General features: G+C 39.1%; 1 protein-coding gene across 2 annotated transcripts in view; it reads left to right on the top strand.

Annotated features, from left to right (window-relative positions):
• The window catches only part of NKAIN2 (sodium/potassium transporting ATPase interacting 2), a 549,848-nt gene extending 535,215 nt beyond the window's left edge, over positions 1-14,633 (top strand). The window contains exons 6-8 of one of the 2 annotated variants that reach the window (XR_010372212.1): positions 6,037-6,118; positions 9,886-10,139; positions 11,520-14,633. Coding sequence is in view for 1 of the 2 variants with exons in the window: in XM_064447366.1 (XP_064303436.1) it covers positions 6,037-6,118; positions 11,520-11,529 (92 nt within the window). In the remaining variant the exon portion in view is untranslated. The remainder of the gene's footprint in view (positions 1-6,036; positions 6,119-9,885; positions 10,140-11,519) is intronic. The other variant, XM_064447366.1, reaches the window with a different exon arrangement.
• Positions 14,634-20,111: the final 5,478 nt, after the last annotated feature.

Genomic DNA, 20,111 nt, shown 5'->3' with positions numbered 1-20,111 from the left:
GTAAAAAGATTTAGTTTCTATTTTATGGGATATGGAAGATGAAATCGATAGCAGGATGTGGAGAGGAGGAACCTAGCCAAAGAGATGAGTCCTGGAGCTTTCATTTCCTTAACTCCACATTTGGTGAGTTCCAAAAAAAGGAACGATTGTGGTGTTTGACACTGAGAGCCCTGGGTAAATGTTATAGCTGTGTCAACAGATAGAGGAGTCTTCCTCTTCAATATGCAAAAATAATCTTTGGAAATTAAATCGTGCTCAGCCCAAACCAAAGTTGACATCTAACTTACACCCTCAAGTGACAGGCAGACTTGAGGATACAAGTGCCATCGTTCACTATGAGAGGTAGCAGAGAAGGTTAGGGAAGAGCAACTAAGAGTTCTGGTTTTAGCCATGCTGAACTGGAATTGATGTTTAATTATCCATGGGTAAATATCACAGAGAGAAGCTGAGATTTCAGTTTATATAGAAGGAGCAGAGTGAGCACAATCCAGGTACTCCATGACACCTCCAAGAGCTGACGACAGCAGAATTTGTGTTTGCAAGTGCAACTACTCAGTTTACAGGAGGTGGAGAAAAATAAAAGGCAGAGGTTTCTGCTCATGGGACTCCATCAGGGTGCTGGAGGGAGAACCATCAAGAAACGAAATGAATGATGAGAGGAGAAAGGTGAGCACCTGCAGAGGAGAGAGCAGAGGCTGGTTTCGGGAAGAAGAGAGCAGCAGCTGCGCAAAAGGAGGCTGGATGATCATGGAGAGGACTGTGTGAGCTGGGTTACCAGTACCCAAATTTGGACAGGAAGAGGTGAGGTGATCTGACTGCAGTTCCAGCTGCATGCAAGGAACAGAACACAAGATAGGATAAAATCTTCTACAGAAATGGAGGAAAGTAGCTCTACAAACTGTTTGAAACCATCAGGAGAGAGAGAGAGAGAACGGAACAAGTAGGGATAAGGGTGGGGTTGATTTTCTTATGAAAGGAATTTACTTGTATTTGTATTGGGAGGGAAATTGAAAAAAAAAAAAAGAGATCAAGAGGACAGTCTGTCACTGGGACAAGCACAGGTTTCACAGGACAAAATTCCTGTGACTGTAGTAAAAGAGAAGGACAAATGAACTGTAAAAGGAGTGAAAAAAGCTCGCAAACTGAAGAAAGGAGGGCTACTTTACCTGTTTACTCATACAAGAAATGGGAGAGATGGTGTGGAGAAACAAGTGGAGATGGGAGGAAGGAAGCAAATAAGGAGGTGAAGGGGGTGTCTGGGATGGAACTAATAAAGCTGGGGGACCCAAGCTGCTTCATCAGGGAAATGGACAAAGCGAAGGAGGAGAGGAGGAATCAGTGACAGTAGTCATCCTTGTTACAGAATTACTACCAAAGACATTTTCACTTTTAAAGGAGAAGCCATGTGCAGGAAGTGGGTGCTCTGGTGAGGGCAGGGTTGAGCGCTGGCAGCACATTGACTGCTGTGAGAGGCAGGGCTGCATGCATCAAGGGTAGGGGTGAGATAATCAGCAAAATAAACATTAGTAACAAAGGAACATAGTAAGAAGAGGGTTTGAAAGCAGTCAAGAATTCATCCATCCTGTGGGTCACAGATTGGCCAAGTATGTGTCTGTTTCCCAACTTTTCCCTTTCCTTTTCTCTGCAGATAAAGACACTCACCTCCCTCCTCATTCCTTAAACTCTAGATCCTTTCATAGCTAGTCTGCATTGATTTTTGCATGCCAACTAAAATGCAAGGAAAGCCATAGCATCAGTCACGATTCTATACACATATGTCCTAAATGACTCTCTGGGTCAGATCCTAGGCTAAGGTAAATTATCATTGCTTCAGTGAAGTCACTGAAACTATAAATATATATATTAGCTGTGGACCTGAATCTTTATGCTTCTGTACTTATATCTTATACAGGAAAATTTCTCTAAGGAGAACAGTGTCTAGTCTTCTGGTTTCTGTTCAATAACTTTCCTTTTGCTCTCTACAGGAAGATGTTAATGCTTTTAGTTTGCACTGTTTCCTTTCTATTTGTCCATCTGCTTCTCACTGCTAGTTTTGTAGAGTCCCTTCTCCCATATGTATATCCATGCTAATGGGGTCTTTTTTGTGCATCCCAGTTTAATGGTCCCTCTATACACCACTAACTTCAAGTATTGAAAAATTAAAAACCCATTTATGCCTCTCATCCTGTCCTGATATGCAATGGAGATATGGGGACCGTAAGCAAAGGCTGAAACTTCACATCCTGATGGGTACTTAGTAATAGAAAATATGTCCTATTTGAGCCATATGTCCTGTTTGTGTTACAGTTATAACCACAGTCATATGACTGACAAGCCTCTTAACACCGGCAAAGGAACAAAACACTCTGGCTGAATTTCTTGTAACACATTTTACAAATAAATAGTACTGTTATTATCTTATTCAAGTCCAGCTAGGAAAATAAGCATCTCAGCACCCAGTATTTCAAAGAAATGGGATTCTGTATTTGTTTGTATATGCATGTGTGATTTTACTAAAGCAAAACATGACAAAAGAGCCACTTCTGATAACAGTGACATGTAAGATGAATGTAAAATAGAAGAGTCAAAAATGTGTTTGATGGACGAGGTTAAGGACGGAAGCCTCTGCAGTGATTCAGCTAATGAGCCTTGTTTTATTCATCTCATGTTACTGCTACCAGGAATGTCTGTGTTGTACGACACTTTTAGTGACCTTTCAGGCACAGCCAGCATAAAAAGCCTGCAGAAAGGGCAGCATTTTGCATGCTTTAAGAAACTAGCTCAGAGTCCACAGGGAGCTTTTAGCACAGTCTGGACACCGCAGGCTTTACAGTGCTGAGAAACTGCCACCATCAAGAAAACTAGCTACAAATAAATTACTGAAATCATTTTGTATTGGAGTTCACTTTCCATCATGTACCTTTACCTACCTTGCAAAGTTTGTTGTTGTGCGTAAAAGGCCATTGTATGTCTACAACAAGGTCACAGTAATATCCTCTGCCCTACCATCATTTGGTTGCACATGTGGGAACTTCCACTGTCAGTTGAACACAGAAATGTGTCTGCAAGCTTGTCTTGTTTGTCACTTGACAATCTGGCTTGTTAACGCTCTGTGTTTACTCTGTGCAACAGGGCAAAGACACAATGCATGCAGAGATATCTGTCATGCATCTTTCTTCCATGCCCACACAAACTCATTTTACTCAAAGAAATCTGTTTCTTAACATGCTGGTTTAGGTTTCTGAAAACAGCCTTAAAATCACTCTTAAGACCTTTTACCTCACAACTGCAAAACAGTTTCTGGTTTACTGGTTGCTTGAAAAGTCTTGGGAATTGCACAAGAAATGCAAAGCTGGACAAATGCATATAAGCAACATCCATAAAGTGACATGGGTTGACACCAGTGAGACACTCAGTCCAATACATGCATTTTCTGACTTGTTTTTGTCAGAAGTCAAGAGTGAGAGAAAAAGGAAAACTGGGCAAAAGAACAATAAACCAAAGCTACAACAAAGACATGGCCAACCTTTTTGCTCCAATCTTTGTATTTGAATAAGAGGGTTTTTGTTTCCTCCCAGCCTAGCACTTCACTCAACAATATTCCTATAGTGAATTCTTCATTCTGTGCCTATAAACTTAGTATGCTTCCAAAGACATGATCACATGGTAATATTCTGATGGTTACCGACAGTGAGTAAGTAGGAAGGAAAAAATTACTTTTATCTTGATTTTAGCAATATTTTGACCCAATGAAAGGTTTGTAAGTGGGCCAGGGAAGCACCGTCCAGATGCAGTCATCATAGGTTGTGAGCAGAATTGTTTAAAACCCTATTTGAAATTTAGTTATCAATCAGCTAGGTTGACATTTCAGATGGGATCCCACTGGGTTCTCAGCTAGGGAAATAAATCTCTTCATTATTTTTGCTAACAGCAAAGATGATAGAGGAGAGAACATTTGTAAAAATTTCAGCTAAACCAGACTGGAAGGGGTATGAGCCCTTGTGAAGATAGGATTAGAAGTCAAAATGATCTTGAGAAGTGGCTTGAAACCAAGAAGATGAAATTCCATACAGACAAGTGTCTTCATATAAAGTATGGACTACTTGGCTAGACTACAGTTAGTGTCAAAATATAAAAATAAAGACCTGTTTGTTAAGTGTTTGTATGACACTGTTGAAAAAAGAAAAAAAATACAAACAAGAAAACCACTCCCCATGTTATTCCAGATAATGTACAGAAAACCTACCTGGCAGTTGTTCCAGTTAGTCCTGGTTTGTGCACCACACAATAAGGAAACCATAAGCATACCGAAGGATATTCAGGTTTGGAAATTTAGAGGCTTGGAAAACGTGGTCCATGAGAAAAATTTGAAAGAACTAGGTGTGCTTAAATCAGCAAAAGATGGATAGCATGAAAATACTTTTTGAAAATGCTTAAAAGCAGTTATCAAAGAAAAAATGGCTCATTTATCTTAATATCCATAGGGAGAAAAAGGCCAAAATGTAGAAAAGTACTTAATTTGCAGGAAATTACATTTAAATTAGACATTAGGAAGTTAGGTACAGGGAAAGGCAACACAGAGAGATTATAGAACCTCCTTCATTAGAGGTGTCAGGGATTAATTTAGTAAAACATTATTCTGGGATAGGAGTATACGTCATGTTGCCACAGAGCACAGAATTAGCTAAAGTATTTCTGCAGGGGCCATTCTTGCCAGGGAAGAAGGTGGATGACAGGTTCAACATCTCCATGTTTGCAGTGGAGACATACCGTACCAGTCCAGTGTTTTGGTGGCTCTTTGCTTGCAAAGTAATTGGTGGACAGAAGGGTACAAGGATTTGATTTCGGAACACGTCTGGAATGTGTGTGACTGCATTGATAAGTGTGCACACATTGAGGGGTATTTTAGTATAAAATAACCTCATAAATTCAATTTTTAAGAACTCCAGCCACTGTGAAAGTTCTCAAACCAAGGGTTATAAATTTACATTTTGTGATTTTTATGTGAATGTTAAGAACCTTTTTTTTTTTTTTTCCTTTTAATGTACACAGAGCCAGTCTGTCAGCAGCAGTGTCCGGACCTGTGAAAAATGCATTTCCATACCTGAACTCTTTGGCCCTTTTCTATCACAGTAAAGTCAAGTTCACATCTGCTATGTAAAAGACAGCATTTCAGGGATGAGAGCTGCCCACAAATAACCCCCAAAAGCCAATAGCTGGGTCTCTTAGTGCAAAAGAAGCAAAGGGTGTGCTTTTACCTGTGTAAAGAAAGTATTATAGCAGAGAAACAGGGGTGTCACTCTTAGATGAGATTGAATTGCCCTGGAAATTGTTTAAAATAAACATGAGAAGCCCATTGGGGACTGGCATTAATTCACATGGAGTGTGAATTGATAAATAACTCCCACACTACAACCTTCCTGCAGACCCCCAGCACCTTGAGAGAAATGCTGGTTTCCTTAGATCTGTGAAGCCTCATCTCTGAAGCTCAGATAAACTGTTCCAACCCTCTGTTGGTGCATTTCAACCCAAATGTCAAAGCAGGGAATCAGAGAAACTTCTGTCTCTAAGACAGAGTCGGATCAATGTACTCTCTCCTCTACATCACTGAACCACAGTATGACAGCAGGACAGACACAGTAATCACAGTCAGAAGCAATGCAATGCATTCATGCCAATAAATAAATGGGTTTCAGCATTTCTAATATCTGAAGAGCATGTTGTTTTGTACTCCAGTGAGGTAGTCTACTTGAAAATAGAGATGTGTGGCTATTTCTGATAGACAGATGGCTGTTATAAACTGTCACTGTCTTTCTGTGATTTTAAAATTAATTTTATATTTAAATTTTTAAAAGGGACTTTGCCTTTCTCTATTTTTTTACCCTTTTTCTGCATCGCCACAATTAGCTGGTCTAATTTTAACAGCTTATTGGGGGTCCAGTCAAAAGTAATCCGTGTGCTGGGTGATTCTTGAATGATAGTGCCTATCACTTCTTGAAATATGTTGCTAATGAAAGCAATTTTTCCCCCTTTCAGTTGATTTCATAGGTGGATTTGACTCTTATGGCTACCAAGGTCCACAGAAGACATCTCATTTACAGCTACAGCCCATGTATATGTAAGTACCTTACTTTTGAGATATTCTGCAGAGTGCCAAGCTGATATTAAAGGATCATTAAGCTGAAAGATGACGTGACTTAAAAATTCAGAATAGGCAGAAGCTTTTTTTGAGAGACTGAATTCATGCTACACTTAAGCACCAACAATACTTCTCTGTTGAATTATAATGATTTCTTATGGCAGGATACAATGTGTCACAGTTGTTTAAATAACACCCAGCTCTCACATGATTTTCCCCCATTTTCATTCAAGTAGTTTCCACTCAAAGGCAATGAGAATTTGTTTTATCAAAAAAATAGTCAAATTTGACAAAACTTGGTTGCAAAAAAGTGGGGTTTGTTAAGTTTTGTCAAAAGTTCAGTAACTTGTTAATTTAGTGGATGCATTTAGCACTTGTCTTACCAGCCCATCTGTTCACTGAGGCACCTCTGTACACCGTTTCCAGACTCCACATCCAAAAAAAAAAAAAAAAAAAAAAAAAGTAACAACTTATGGCTTTTAAAACCAGCTTGAACAGAAGACAGTATTCTACCTAACCAGTAAGAGTGACAATGCCATCCGCTGCCTAGAAGTGTGGCCTGATATATTTGGGGATTAAATGGGTAATCAAATCTCAGCACATACACACAACTGGACTACATTCACACTGGAGAGAACACCCATCCAGACCAGTCTAGGAATAATCGTCTCCAAATATTTCTTGTAGTGATGCCAACTGCAATTCAGAACAGTCCGGACTGCCCAGATAAATCTTACCTCACTGCTGCAGCCTCTTGAAATGTTTTTTTTTTTATTTACCATCACTGGTCTATATGGTAAAAGCACAGCACAGAACAGCTCACAAAGGGGCAACATTTACTTTTTTCCTTTGTTTCTCTTCTGAACATTTCTTTTAAGGGAAAGAACCGAATACAGGCAAACAATATCCATCCCAACATACAATTCCATTCACCCTTGAATGTAATTTCATTTATTCTGATTAGTGGAAGCAAGTCTGCTAATGGATTAGAGGATTTTTGCATGGAACTGGCATTTATCCCTTTATCAGTGGTACAATCAATTCTGCGGTACTGTTTAGGATTGGGCCCTTTGGGAGATTTGCTAGGAGCTTTTTAATAATCTCAAATTACAATAGTGCATATCTCCAATGCCATCTTAACTTCAGCTTCCCATCTGTCTGTGCTCAAGTAAAGATTTTTCACCTGCACTTTTGGCACAGTGCTGCGTATTTAGAAAATGCTATTTCCTTCCTAGTATTATGTGTGGCTCATAGGTACTTATAACAATTCTAATCCTATTTCTTTCTCAGTATACCATACCTTGTCATCAACATATGGAGCCCTCTAGCTGAGATATTATCCCATCCTCTTCTACTCCCAGTGTTTCTTCCAGAACAGCAGATTGCATTTACTGGGCATCTTCATACTGACTGGGAAGAAAGCTAGACCTGTAGAAAAAAAGAAGGCAATATTTTTAAGCTTGTAGCTGAGACAAAGAGATATATGTTTAATCCATGTAAACTGTGTTCCACCTTATTTCAATGCTGTGTTGTCACTGAAGTATAGGTGATTTTGCTGCCTGAACTGAGACACAAATCAGCGTGTAAGCTGATGTTTTGTCCAATCAACCCACAAACGTATTGCCATGTCTCAGCCACAGTCAAACAAAGACACTTCATGTTTCTCTGACTGCACAGTATGTGACAAGGTTCTCTAGAATTGCTACAGTCTGTCCTTAAGAGGCTTTTACAGCATTTAGTAATACCTTTCTATTTTTATAGCTGAGGCACACCAGGAACACATGCATATGTATTCACAGTGCAGTTGCTCTGTAAATGTAGGCAGACCATTAGGTAACTGAGTGACAAATTTGAATGTCAAATTAATCAAGCCAAGGTTTGATCTGCTTGTAGCACTATTTACAACAATATTACACACTGGAAGTCAAAACACACTGGTATGATAACAGCAGGCCATACTCAATGTTTTAAAGCTTTATTTGTTGGGAGGAAGGGTTTGGTTCCCTAGGGATCTTCTTGACCAAACGTCACTGTTAGCCTCCATAGTGTTCAAGGAGAAAAAAAAAATACAGGACTTTACACAGCTCTCTGGTCAATGTCACCTGCACTTTACAATGCTCAGCATCTCTAGGGGATGACTGAAAGATAACAATCTTTAAACAAGAAAGGAAGAGGACAGGAGAATAGAATAGAATAGAATAGAATAGAATAGAATAGAATAGAATAGAATAGAATAGAATAGAATAGAATAGAATAGAATAGAATAGAATAGAATAGAATAGACCAGACCTTCTGCTTTATGGGGTCCATTCCATACTCTCACCACTGTTCAAGGTATAATCATATTCATCCAGGATACAATTATACCCATACTTATCCATATAACTGTATTCATATAGCTATTTCCACAACTGCTACAAAATGTCTTTGAATCCATAGGCAGAGGAGGATATATTAAACATCATCCTGTTTAATTTCTGCAAAAGATCACGAAAACATAAAGAAAGCTAGTTGCCACCTCTGCGTCCTCTATTATTTATGCTCACGTTGGGTACAACTCATGTGGAGCTCTGGGTTTATGAGAGAAATAGGAGATAGTTGTCTTTAAACCATCTGTTGCTAAGTATCTCCAAAGGCACAATAGCACCTCTTTTTGTTGTCTGTGGTGTGGTAGACCTTATGGGTGTGCTTGGCATGCTACAAAAGTGGAGGAGAACATGGCCTCATCTTTGAAGAGATCAACAAAATAATATCAGCTTCTAATGGTAGTACAGATTCTGACAAAATGCAAATTTCAACATGTATTTCAGTAATAAGTACAGAGAACGCCCATATATTTACCAGATCAACTCATATACAGAAATATACAAAACTTAGAGAGTTGTGTGGTAGCTGTCAGTCATCATCCACATACTGCTTGCTGATGTGAATTGATTTAGTGGATTGTGATGACAGAATTCTATCATCACAAACTTTTATTTCAATTCAAGTCAGACATATTTACATCCAAGTGCTTTAAATCAATTTTAACTGTTTTATACATGCACAGTTTAATTATTATCCTCAAGGAATGCTGGGTTTAGTAATTACTAACTGTTAAGACACACTGTTTTGCAACCAGTTTCCTCCTGTGTGCTAAAGCTAGCACTTCATTTTGCTAATTTGAAGGTTATACTGAACCTACACAAACTTACACATGCAATTAAATAACGATATTGATTTATTCAGGCTCTTCATGTTTACATTTTTATCGTGTCAGGACTTTTTTAACTACAGAATTATTACTTTTTATTTGTGATATCAATCAAGCTCTACTTACCAGAACATTCTAATCATTTTAGATGCACGCAGTACATTTCTGTGGAATTTCATCCATTATGCAAAACTACCATAAATGAACAGGATACTTAAGGGAAAAAAAAATCTTGATTTATGAAGGGGAAGCATTATCTGTAGATAGTGAATTGAGGTGACTATCTCTGGCTACTGTTTCCTTAAATAGTGTAGAACTATTAGATTCAGGCTCATTTTGTTTCTTTCCTCTACATTTTAGGCTTTGAATTCCAGTTACAACTCTCCTTATAATCCTTCCCAATTTCACATTGAATTTGAATTAGATTATTTTTTTAAAGAGAAAAATATATTCAATTTAAATTATGTTTTAAATAAAACACTGATGTTTTGGGGGAGAATTCTTACCATGATGTTTATCTACTTGTTACAAATGGCTTTTTTTGTTATTTAAGTGCCAACAGCGTGCTCTATGCTGTACAAGCCAAGAAGCCTAGACAGTCCCTTCAAAACGAATACGCTTTTTAAACAGAATGGGACAGAACCGGTCCTCATGTACTTCCTTGCAGTGTGGCCACAGATGATGTCCTAAAAAGCAGCTTCCTGGAGTTCTGTGCTGGAGATGCCAGTGCTCATTCCCAGACCATGGGACAACAACACAATAAGATGGTGGAAATCAATTGTCAAGAGAAAATTCTGCTCGAAGAAGGTGACTAAACATGGCACCGATTCTGATGCACATGGTTGTGGAACAAGACTGCACTGCATGATCACTGCTCTAAAAAAAGGAGGAAAGAGGGAGGGGAGAGAGATTTTTCTTTACGTTTTTCACAATAAACGTGTTTGATCAAGAAAATAAGTGAAGCAAAAAAAAAAAATCATGCATGTGTGATGCTGATGTGTAATGCACTGGAGAAATTGCTCAAAAGCAGTTCAGCCCTGAAGTGAAGCTTGCTTTCCTCATATTCTGTGAAGTCTAAGAATCTCTGCATTATAGAGAGATATATATACAAACATACATACTATATATGCATAGAAACACACCTATACGAACACAGACCCCTTTATATATGTGTGTGTGTGTATATATATATATTATATACACCCACTTATGTGTATTCTGTTACACAGGACTATAGGTGGGCATTGCTTTTCACCAGAAGGCACGATAGTTTCTGGATAATAGGATCCTACCTTTCACCGAACGTCAGAGGAAATTTGAGTCAATAACTCAGGGATGGAAGGGGGTAGGAGTGGTCAATGTATTTGCCTTACTACCTGGTCCCGTATTTTCCCTCTGTTCTATTTACATCTGCTTTATGCTGGCCATGGTCTCCTAGCCTAAAGCTGTAGCTATTCATCTAGATGATTTCTCATACTGAAGGTACCAACTTAATTATTCACTTGAAGTATAAGTGAAATATAAACAAGACAGAAACAGCACCTAGAGTATAACCAATATGAAACCCAGCAAGTTCACGCAGTACAAATCTGCTGTGCTATTATCTCCTCATGTTTGTGGGATTCAGACATTATCTGCAATATTTCATTGAAATAAACTACCAGCTAAGCCTTGTCTAGCAACCAACACCATCTTGTCTGTTTTAGACTGAAAGCTGGAGTTGGAAAACACGTGTTTGGGAAAGGACTCTTCAGGTGTACGGGGCTGTGACACTTGCACACGCACTCTGCTTTGCGAGTAAGCCTTGGGCAACTTTCTCAGGTGCCTTCGATTCAGCCCTTCTGTCCTCATACTGCATCACTTCTTGCTTTTACAAAGACAGCTACATTTCTGATGGATTATCATAGGTTGGGTCATCTTCCAGTTGACTCCTGGATATATAGTTAAGACTATAATTAAATACCACTTCTGCCTAGAATGGTCTAGAAAACCTCTGCTGACTTCTCTGACAACGTTCCAGAGAGAGCCAAGCAATCACCTGAGCAAACACCTTGCCTTTCTGTCCTCTTCATCCCACGTGCAGCTGAACTGTTACTGGTGATGGATTACACTTGTTTGCAGAAGGGCACGAGAGCAGTGGGTGTGTGGTGAATTATACGTATCTTTCTTTTTCTGTCTTTCTTCTAGGTCAAAGTAAACATGGGGATTACTCAACGTGGGCTGGAGGACCTGTCAAAGAAACTTTCAGGATGGCCCCCTGGTTCTTCAAAAACAAAAAAATTCCAGGTTTTGTGTTAAAAAAAAAAAAAAAAAGAAAAGAGAAAAAACAACAAAAAGCTGATTGAACAGTGAGACAAAAAACAATGGACACCTTCAGCCCCTCTTTCTAACAGGTATTAAGGGAGATGCCATGGCCCCCCACCTTGGACCCTCTGCTTCCCAGCACCAGAGGGCCAGAGCAGAGGCGTTGGTGCCATCTTCTGGTTCTTCCCTACCCTGGCCACTGCCAGCATGGCCCATCGGGATTAAGACATGAACCCAGCCAGTTCGGTGCTTTCGGAGCCCCCTCCACACTCCTGGCCGTGTCGAGTCTCCTTAGTCAACACAACTCTGAAAATACCGGGATGACCTTGCAGCAGAAGTCAATAGACAGCGCATTGTTTGCCCTGAAGGCTGTACAGTTCATACTTGCCTTAACCCAACTGCGTTGCACATCAGAGAAACTCAGTGCAAGCTTTCTGAAGTAACGTCCTTCAGGCTCAACATGCTGCTGTTAATTCTGAACGATTTCTAAGTCAGTGGTTTTCTTTTGTTTGGTTTTGTTTTGTTTTCATGTCAGGGAATAAGGCTCTGTTGCTCCACAGCTCCAGAGCGACCGAGTAGAAAACTGCCAGCTGTCTGAGAAGTGCTTTACTTTTGAGGCTCCACAGTGGTCAAGAAACAAACAGTTTATAATGGTCAAAAAAAAAAAAAAAGGAATGAGACCTTTTGGGGGTTGGGGTGGGGAAAGGGGTAACATAAACTAATAACTGAACCTACTGGAAATAAGCAGCAGAAACAGTGCTTCTTAATCCCGCTGTTTTTATTTATCACACTGTAGGTGCTTTTATAGCTATCTCTAAATGTCTTTTACTAACTACAGAGACATCTGCAGATTTCTATCAACAAAGGCCAACTGAATATGTACTAGCTACGTTTACTCTTTTATATCTAATTTCAACTGAAAATTCTCTGTAAGTGAGCTTTTTTTTCTAATTGCACCATAAGGGATCCATCTATTTTATCTTTTGGTTTCAGTTAGGGAGGGCGGGAAGGGACTAGTTGAGTTGAAGAAATATTGGAGAACTTTTTGTGGTATATCTGGGGGATCTGTTGTGTGTTAGAACGTGTATTTTATCTTCCTGTATTATTGTGGCTGAAAAAAAAACTGTGCTGTTACGTAGTTGGCAACAAGATGCCTTTGGGAATTTTGCTAGTAGGTCAATGTGTATATGAAATACTCTGAACTCCTAGGAACATATGTTTTGTTCTACATCTGATCTGTATTTTCAAGCACTTAGGTGGTTTTCATTAGGAAAAACCCAATATTTTGCTTTCCAGAAACTTGGATTGTCATTGTTTCTTTGCTCAGACCTTGCATAGGCAAACACACGCACCTACCACACCCGAGGTGACCACGTAGCGTTTGAGGGCAAGTGGGAAGGTCAGCACTTGGAAAGGCTCGTTGCTTGGAAAAGCAACTCCCTTTCCCTTGCTGGCTAAACTCTTGTGCCTGCACAGTTCCCGAGCTCCCACAGCTTGTGCGCTCACGCCACTCATCCATCCCTGTACCAACCAGTGCCCTTTGCTGTGTCTGCATGGATGTACAGTGTCACAAGCAACAACTCTGGACAATGACAGAGGAACAGGCATTCACCAGTGAAAAACAAGATACGGGACATGTTCAGGAACTGTACTTGCATTTATTCAGTGAGATTTTTATATATATATACATATATATATATATGTAAGTGTGTGTGTGTGTGTATGTCTATGTATATAAAATGCACAAGGAATAGCTATTGACAGGGGCTGCATAACCCAGGAAGCATCTGATGCAGGGGGCCAAGGGCTCCAGCCCCAGATCCTGCTAGGGATTTCCTGCATGAATTGGGCACAACCCCTAGGCCTGATCCCATAAAGCATTCATTGCTGATTTGGATCTCAAGTTTAAATTTTCAGACTTGGGTAGCTGAAATTCTGAGTTCATTCTGGGTAGGGCTGCTCTTCACCCCCTGGAAAATCATGCAACTTCCAAGTGCCAGGCCGATATTTCCCGTAAGTTGAAAAATTTTTAAAGTTTCTACTTTTATTTAGTATTAAATATAGCAGATGCATAGTATTAAACACAATGTAGAGGTTTAAATGGAATGAAAATGTCATAACAGGGTATTTTAGCTTTCCCTAGATACCAGTTAATCAAAATCATATTTCTATAAAAATCTTTTTTTTTTAATGTGAAAAGAAACCAGTTTAGGCACATAAGCAGCAATCCAGTTTTCAGAAGATAATTTTTCATACCTTTCAGTGATTTCCCACAGAACAGTGGCTACTGGTAGTTAGCAATTTTAGAAGTCAGACAATTTAATGAAGTGTCTACATGTAACTTTTAGGCCTGATTTTAATTTAGAAAATTTTGGCCTTAATTTCTCTGTGTCTTAGTCTTCCCATCTATAAAACGGGAGTAATACGTGCCTCACAGGTTTTTCGTGAGGTCTGAATTGTTAATGTTTGTAAAGTGCTTAGGAAATAGGAAGCACATCTAACTATTAAGGATATACAATATAAATGCATATTCATATATTACATATAGAGTAGATATACACACACTCACATACGCACAGTATACATATATATACACATACATATCTATATAATGTTGGTATTCATAACCCTGCTTAAGTTGCAGTTAGAGCACCACCATTAAAAAGAAATTAGGACTGTTGACTACTAAACTAGATGATTAGTGGACAGATCTCTCTGGAAGCAGTTTAGAGCACAGTAATGTGAGAATATCTGGATGACATTTTTGATTTGTACAGCTGTATCCTCCTCAAAATCCAGTAAAGAATGTTATTTTTCTAGGCTGGGCTTTTGTTATAAACTTAAATATTCAGAAGGCAAGAGATACAATCCAAATGTGTCTTTTTTTTTTCTTTTCTTTTTGGCATTTGTTAATTCTGAATGTATTTTTAACAAAAGTGATTTTTTTGACTTACTAGTGTAATTTGCATTTAAAAAAAAAATAAATGGAAAAAAATATAGGTTTCCAAGCTATTCATGGCCCCCTGCTGCTATTCACAACTTACAGAAAACTTAGAATTATTATTCCCAACTGAGCAACGATGCAGGATAAGGTATCCTATTACATTTACATGATGGCAGTCCTGATCTGTGCAGTGCGTGGATGTGACAGTACTGAATAGAAATTGCCAGGTCATGACACCATTTTAACTCTGTCATAGGTAGCAGGTTTTTTGATTATCACTGACACTAAAGGGTTTCTTTTACAAGGCTGACTGCAATAGACTTTTCACTTAGGAAAAAACTGGGGCTGGGGGGGTGGGTGCGTGATGTTGCCAACTCATCAGGAATTTTAAGCCTATGATAGGTTTACAGTTGCCAAGAGTGTTAAGCATTGCAAAAGTAATCCTTGTTAAGAGGGAGCTATGTAACATGGATATTTTCACTGCATTAATTTTCTTTTATATGCTGTTCATTGTCCCTACAGTGAAATGATGAAACCCTGTCTTAGGCAACGGCTTTATAGAGCTCACATACATTGACAGCTTGCCTGAGGTCATTTAATAAAGGTGGAGCAGAACGGTGTACATCTCAAGACACTCGGTCATGCTCTCCTACAACCATTCCCTAGAAAGAGAGTTCATTAATTATTGTCATTAGAATTTTTTATGCTATAATTATAGTGCAAGTGGTACTTTTCAGTCAGGTAAGAAAAAGAGTTTGTGATCCACTTGCTTAGTTTAAATACTGGCTGTAACTCTCAACTGCCGTACAGCATTTTGACAATGGCTAGGTGCAGTATGTATTGATCCTTGGATGTGTCCAGATAGGAGTGGCTACTAACTCAGTGTCTGAAGGTTTTGTTCACTTGCACTCTAACCTTATATTTGAGCACACTGATAGTAGGCAAAGCAAAAGTCCACACACCATTAATCCTTCCAGCTTATAATATTTTCATTTCCAGTCCTCTCTTTTCTTTTCCAATGCAAGACTATTTTTCTCACTAAGATGGAAAGACCCATGAATAGTCTATGTGTATGTATTGCTTGCTTGCTTTCTACTGATGATCCTCTTCAACATAGCTGAGACAAAACTGATAGACTTTTTGAGTTTGTTTTCTAGCTAATCTGAATCTGGCTTCTTCCCAGTGCATGTGGATTGGCAACAAACACTAAAGGTGAGGCAAGTTTTACTGAAGAACTGATGCATAGAAATACTGCAGACAGCACTGTGTCCACTGCTCCTTGGAGAAAGACGTAGATGATTGTTATGCTAATCAGCATGCTCCAAGCTGTGTGCAATATTAAATGTAATTACCATGCATAAAAGAAACTGCCCTTTAGACTGCAGTTACTCATTCATGTGTAGAAGTGGCACAACACAGAACGAGTCAGTAAAAGAGATTTCCTGTAGTCACTAATACGCTTCATTCCCAGTCATGGACTGGAGAAATCATCATGGTCTCATATCCTGACAAGTCCCTCTGTTCAGACCTTCGCCAAGAGGAGCAATTGCAGCCAGTTGGAGTTGTGGCCTTGCATAGCTGAGCGGGATAGAAAGAAAGATATTGTACCAAATGTGGAGTTTTAAGTAGCATCATACACGCACTTGTTGTGCATCTCCCCATATGTACAAAAGATGGTCTTTTAAAATGTACTTTTCCTTTATCTCTCAGAAACCTAGACAGATAAAGTCTTTTACAAGCATCTTCCAAATCCTGCCGAGATGACTCAAGAGTTTTTTCATCAGGTCCTATCAAAACATCATCTTTTCTGCTCTCTGTTGAGTAGAAGACTTAGCTTTTGGCACTTCCAGAAGCTTGGGGATTAATATTTTAGATCAGTAGCAGTGCTGTGAAACCTGAGAAATTTAAAAAAAATATATTTGTGGTCATTTCTGATTCAGAATTAAATCTCCTGTAAAAAAGCCAGACTTATGTATTCACCAGTGGAAGAGGACCTTTGCTGCCCTCTGGTACTTAACCACTTTCCTAGCCTTGCCTTTGTCCCACAGCCAAATAAGTTATATGGAGCTAAATGTGAAGAAGCATGTTCATATTCAGCTTGTGCTCTTCAATAGTCTCATATTCTGCCACACAGAATGGTATTTCATACGTATTTAATATCTTTCTCCCTGTCACCATCTTCTTGTCCCATTCTCACTCGCCCTCTCTGCCTGAACACAAATACCCCAGATACCCTCCCCAAATTACATACTGCTCTTTGTTACATCTGTTGTTTCAAACTCTTCACATAATGAGAGTGATGACAGTCATGGAGGACAGTGTCACTGTGGATACATGCAAAACTGGAAGAAAAGGAAGACTGGAGAAGAGAAGACTGAGGGCAGATCTTATCAACACTTATAAATATCTAAAGGGTGGGTGTCAGGTCATGGGACTAGACTTTTTTCAGTAGTGCCCAATGACAGGACAAGGGGCAATGGGCACAAATTGGAACACAGGAAGTTCCACGTCAATATGAGAAAAAAACTTTCCTTCCTGTGAGGGTGCCAGAGCAGGGGCACAGGCTGCCCAGGGAGGCTGTGGAGTCTCCTTCCCTGGAGACATTCAAAACCCGCCTGGACGCGTTCCTGTGCCCCTGCTCTGGGTGTCCCTGCTCAAGCAGGGGGGTTGGATGAGATGATCTCCAGAGGTCCCTTCCAACCCCCACCATTCTGTGATTCTGTGATTCTGAAGCACAAAGGTTACACACATTCTCCGAAGGCCCCAGAAGCAATGAGACACTTAACAGAATGGCAAAGCTTGGCCATGTTACAGAAGCCATGAGGTACAGCAAGCCCTGTTACGAATCATTTTCAAATGTGCAATTACACTTGCTAAAGCTGTAGTTCAGTAAGTACAAAGGGAGTCATAAATATCCAGAGCTATGAAAGGCATAGTTGAACCAGAAGAAAATTCATAGAAAATGTGTTTGTGAACATGTTAACTAAATCAGATTCACATTACAGTCTCTTCAAAATTCCTCTAGGGCTTTTTTTCTTCCTTTTGCAAACATTTGGATGGTTGGTTTCTATGCACACAGGTGAACTTTTTGTTCCTAGGAGAACATGTAAGCATGTGCAATTGCATTAACTGATACAGGATTCTCGGTATTCATGCATCTATGTGCATTCATGCTAAATGTTGGCTTACTTCTTCTCTCAGTCATACATACATACACACACACATATACACCTGTTATCTGAGTATATTTCATGGTGGGGATAGAAAAACACATACACAGCCTCTTCCCTTTTCTACTCAGCTTTTCCTATCCATTCTCTCAAGAGATGCAAACTCTGAGTGTTTATTTTTCAGATAGGCACTCTGTATAATAAAATTACAATTTCTGGTACTTACTGAATGTAGAAGCACCGTGCAGTCTGTGAACACAGTAAATAAGACAGTCCTTTCTACAAAGAGTTTGAGACGATTTCAATCCAAAAAAAAAAAGAAAAAGAAAAATATGATCTCAAAGTCCCACTCTGCTGTTAAATTTTGATTAACCAGAAAAGTGGGTGCCAAACAACTTCAGGAAAAGGAGAAGGGTGGGGGAAAAAAGGGAACTTGGAGTACAATTATAAAATGATATGGTTACTTTAAGCATGTACGTATGAGAGTTGAGGAAAAGAATCAGCCAATTATATCTCACTACAGTACCAATTAATTTATGATAGCTCCATATAGATATATTATAGCATATCCTACACTTTGGAGGCATCTAAAGCAGTAACTATAGAAGAAGAACAACACTGAAGCGACTGCAAATTGATGTCATCACAAAAGGTTGATGGATTGATTCAATTAATCAGTAAGTCATTTCTGAGAGTTCTGCAGGGATTTATTTACCAAACACTCACATTGTTTATTTTGTTCTCTGGAGGGTATGTGTACTGTCATTTTTCTTCATTATTCTTCTTGTTTCATTCATCAATTTCTGACAAATATTTTCATGCTGATATGTGGCATGTTAGGCAGGTAAATTGTCCACATTTACTGATTTAAAGCAATACACACACAGCTTCCAGTAGCCAAGAACTTTTGTTTATTTCCCTCAGGTCCTGAGAAATACTAGCCATCTATAATTAGTACAAAGACGTGTTTTCCATTTAATCTTTGCTTTTATTGTCTCCTCAACATGACAGGGATGTAAGGTCTTGTCTAGCATAATGTGGGTGCCTGCTTAAACTTTAGACATAAACTTACTATGCAAAGCATTTTGAACACTGTTGACACTGAATAAAATAACTGTTCTATCTTTGGTTTGGCATTATATTTTGTAGTTCAAATCCAAGAAAACAATGTAGGAATGTTTTAAGAATGTCAACAGTTTCACTATGTTTTTGATAGGATTAGATAACTTTTCTATTTTAATATTGTCATAGTATGTGCTTCAAAGTAAATACATAGAAATAACTGAACTAGACGGATTACGAAAATTGCAGATGCTGGGCATGACAGAGGTCTGCGAAGGATGAAGAACTGAAACAGAATGGAAACCATGCTTTGAAAATGCTGAGTCTCATTTGGACAAATATTTTTACTTTAAACTATCAGGAACACTGAACCTCTAAACAAAAAAAAAAATTCTCATGTGTTCATTGCATACATATATATAGCGCAGATGTAATTTTCAGGCATATTCAGCACTGGCCAAAATCTGACCCTACTTCTACGTGGCTAGGAACAACTTCTCAGAAAAAGTAAAATATCACAGTCCCAGTGACAAAAGCCATGGCAGTCTGCATTGTGTGACAGCCTTCCCCAGTGGATTTAGAAAACTCTGCCCTATCTAATAAACTGGAAGGCATCACAGGGATGGAAGAAAAAAAAAAAAAAAAGTACAAAATTTAATGACTAATGAAGATGTTAGCAAAGTGAAATCATGGTACAAGTCTGATTACAATCAAAAGGTTTGTGGTGCAAAGGTAATGGTGGGGAGACTGCCAACACCATGGATAAGATGTCAGAGGAAAAAAAGTCAGCATGAAGGAGGGGCTGAGCCCTCTACCAGGTACCCCCCAGCTGACTTAAAGGAGTAACTAGTGCCTGGACTGCATGGACAATGATGCTGTGCTGCCTCTGCTGCCTACAGAGCTGGGATCAAGAAAGGCCGCACATGGTCAAATTGTAGGTGGTAGTAACACATAGGCAATGATTTCAGAGAGCCATATAACATGGCCAGCACCATTTGCCTCTATCTTCCCATATTTCTCTATCAGTTCTGTTCTCTTGGGGTTGTTTCCAGCCATGCAAATAGTCACTAGAATTCTTGTTATTAGATTTTATTTTTTTAATTATTTTTGCATCAACAGTCAACAACTGTTTCCTTCTTCCTATCAGATTTGAATATTACACTGCCTAAAATAAAATGAGCTGTAGTTTTAGGTACAAAAGTTTTAGTTCTATCCCCAGATCTGGTTCATAACAGACAGATGGAGCCAGACACTTCTCAGTGGTGCCCAGTGACAGGGCCAGAGGCAATGGGCACACAC

This window comes from Phalacrocorax carbo, chromosome 3 (assembly GCF_963921805.1).
Source record: "Phalacrocorax carbo chromosome 3, bPhaCar2.1, whole genome shotgun sequence".
Lineage (NCBI taxonomy): Eukaryota > Metazoa > Chordata > Aves > Suliformes > Phalacrocoracidae > Phalacrocorax > Phalacrocorax carbo.
The sequence above is the reverse complement of the archived record's forward strand: the minus strand, read 5'-3'. Positions and strand labels throughout refer to the sequence as shown.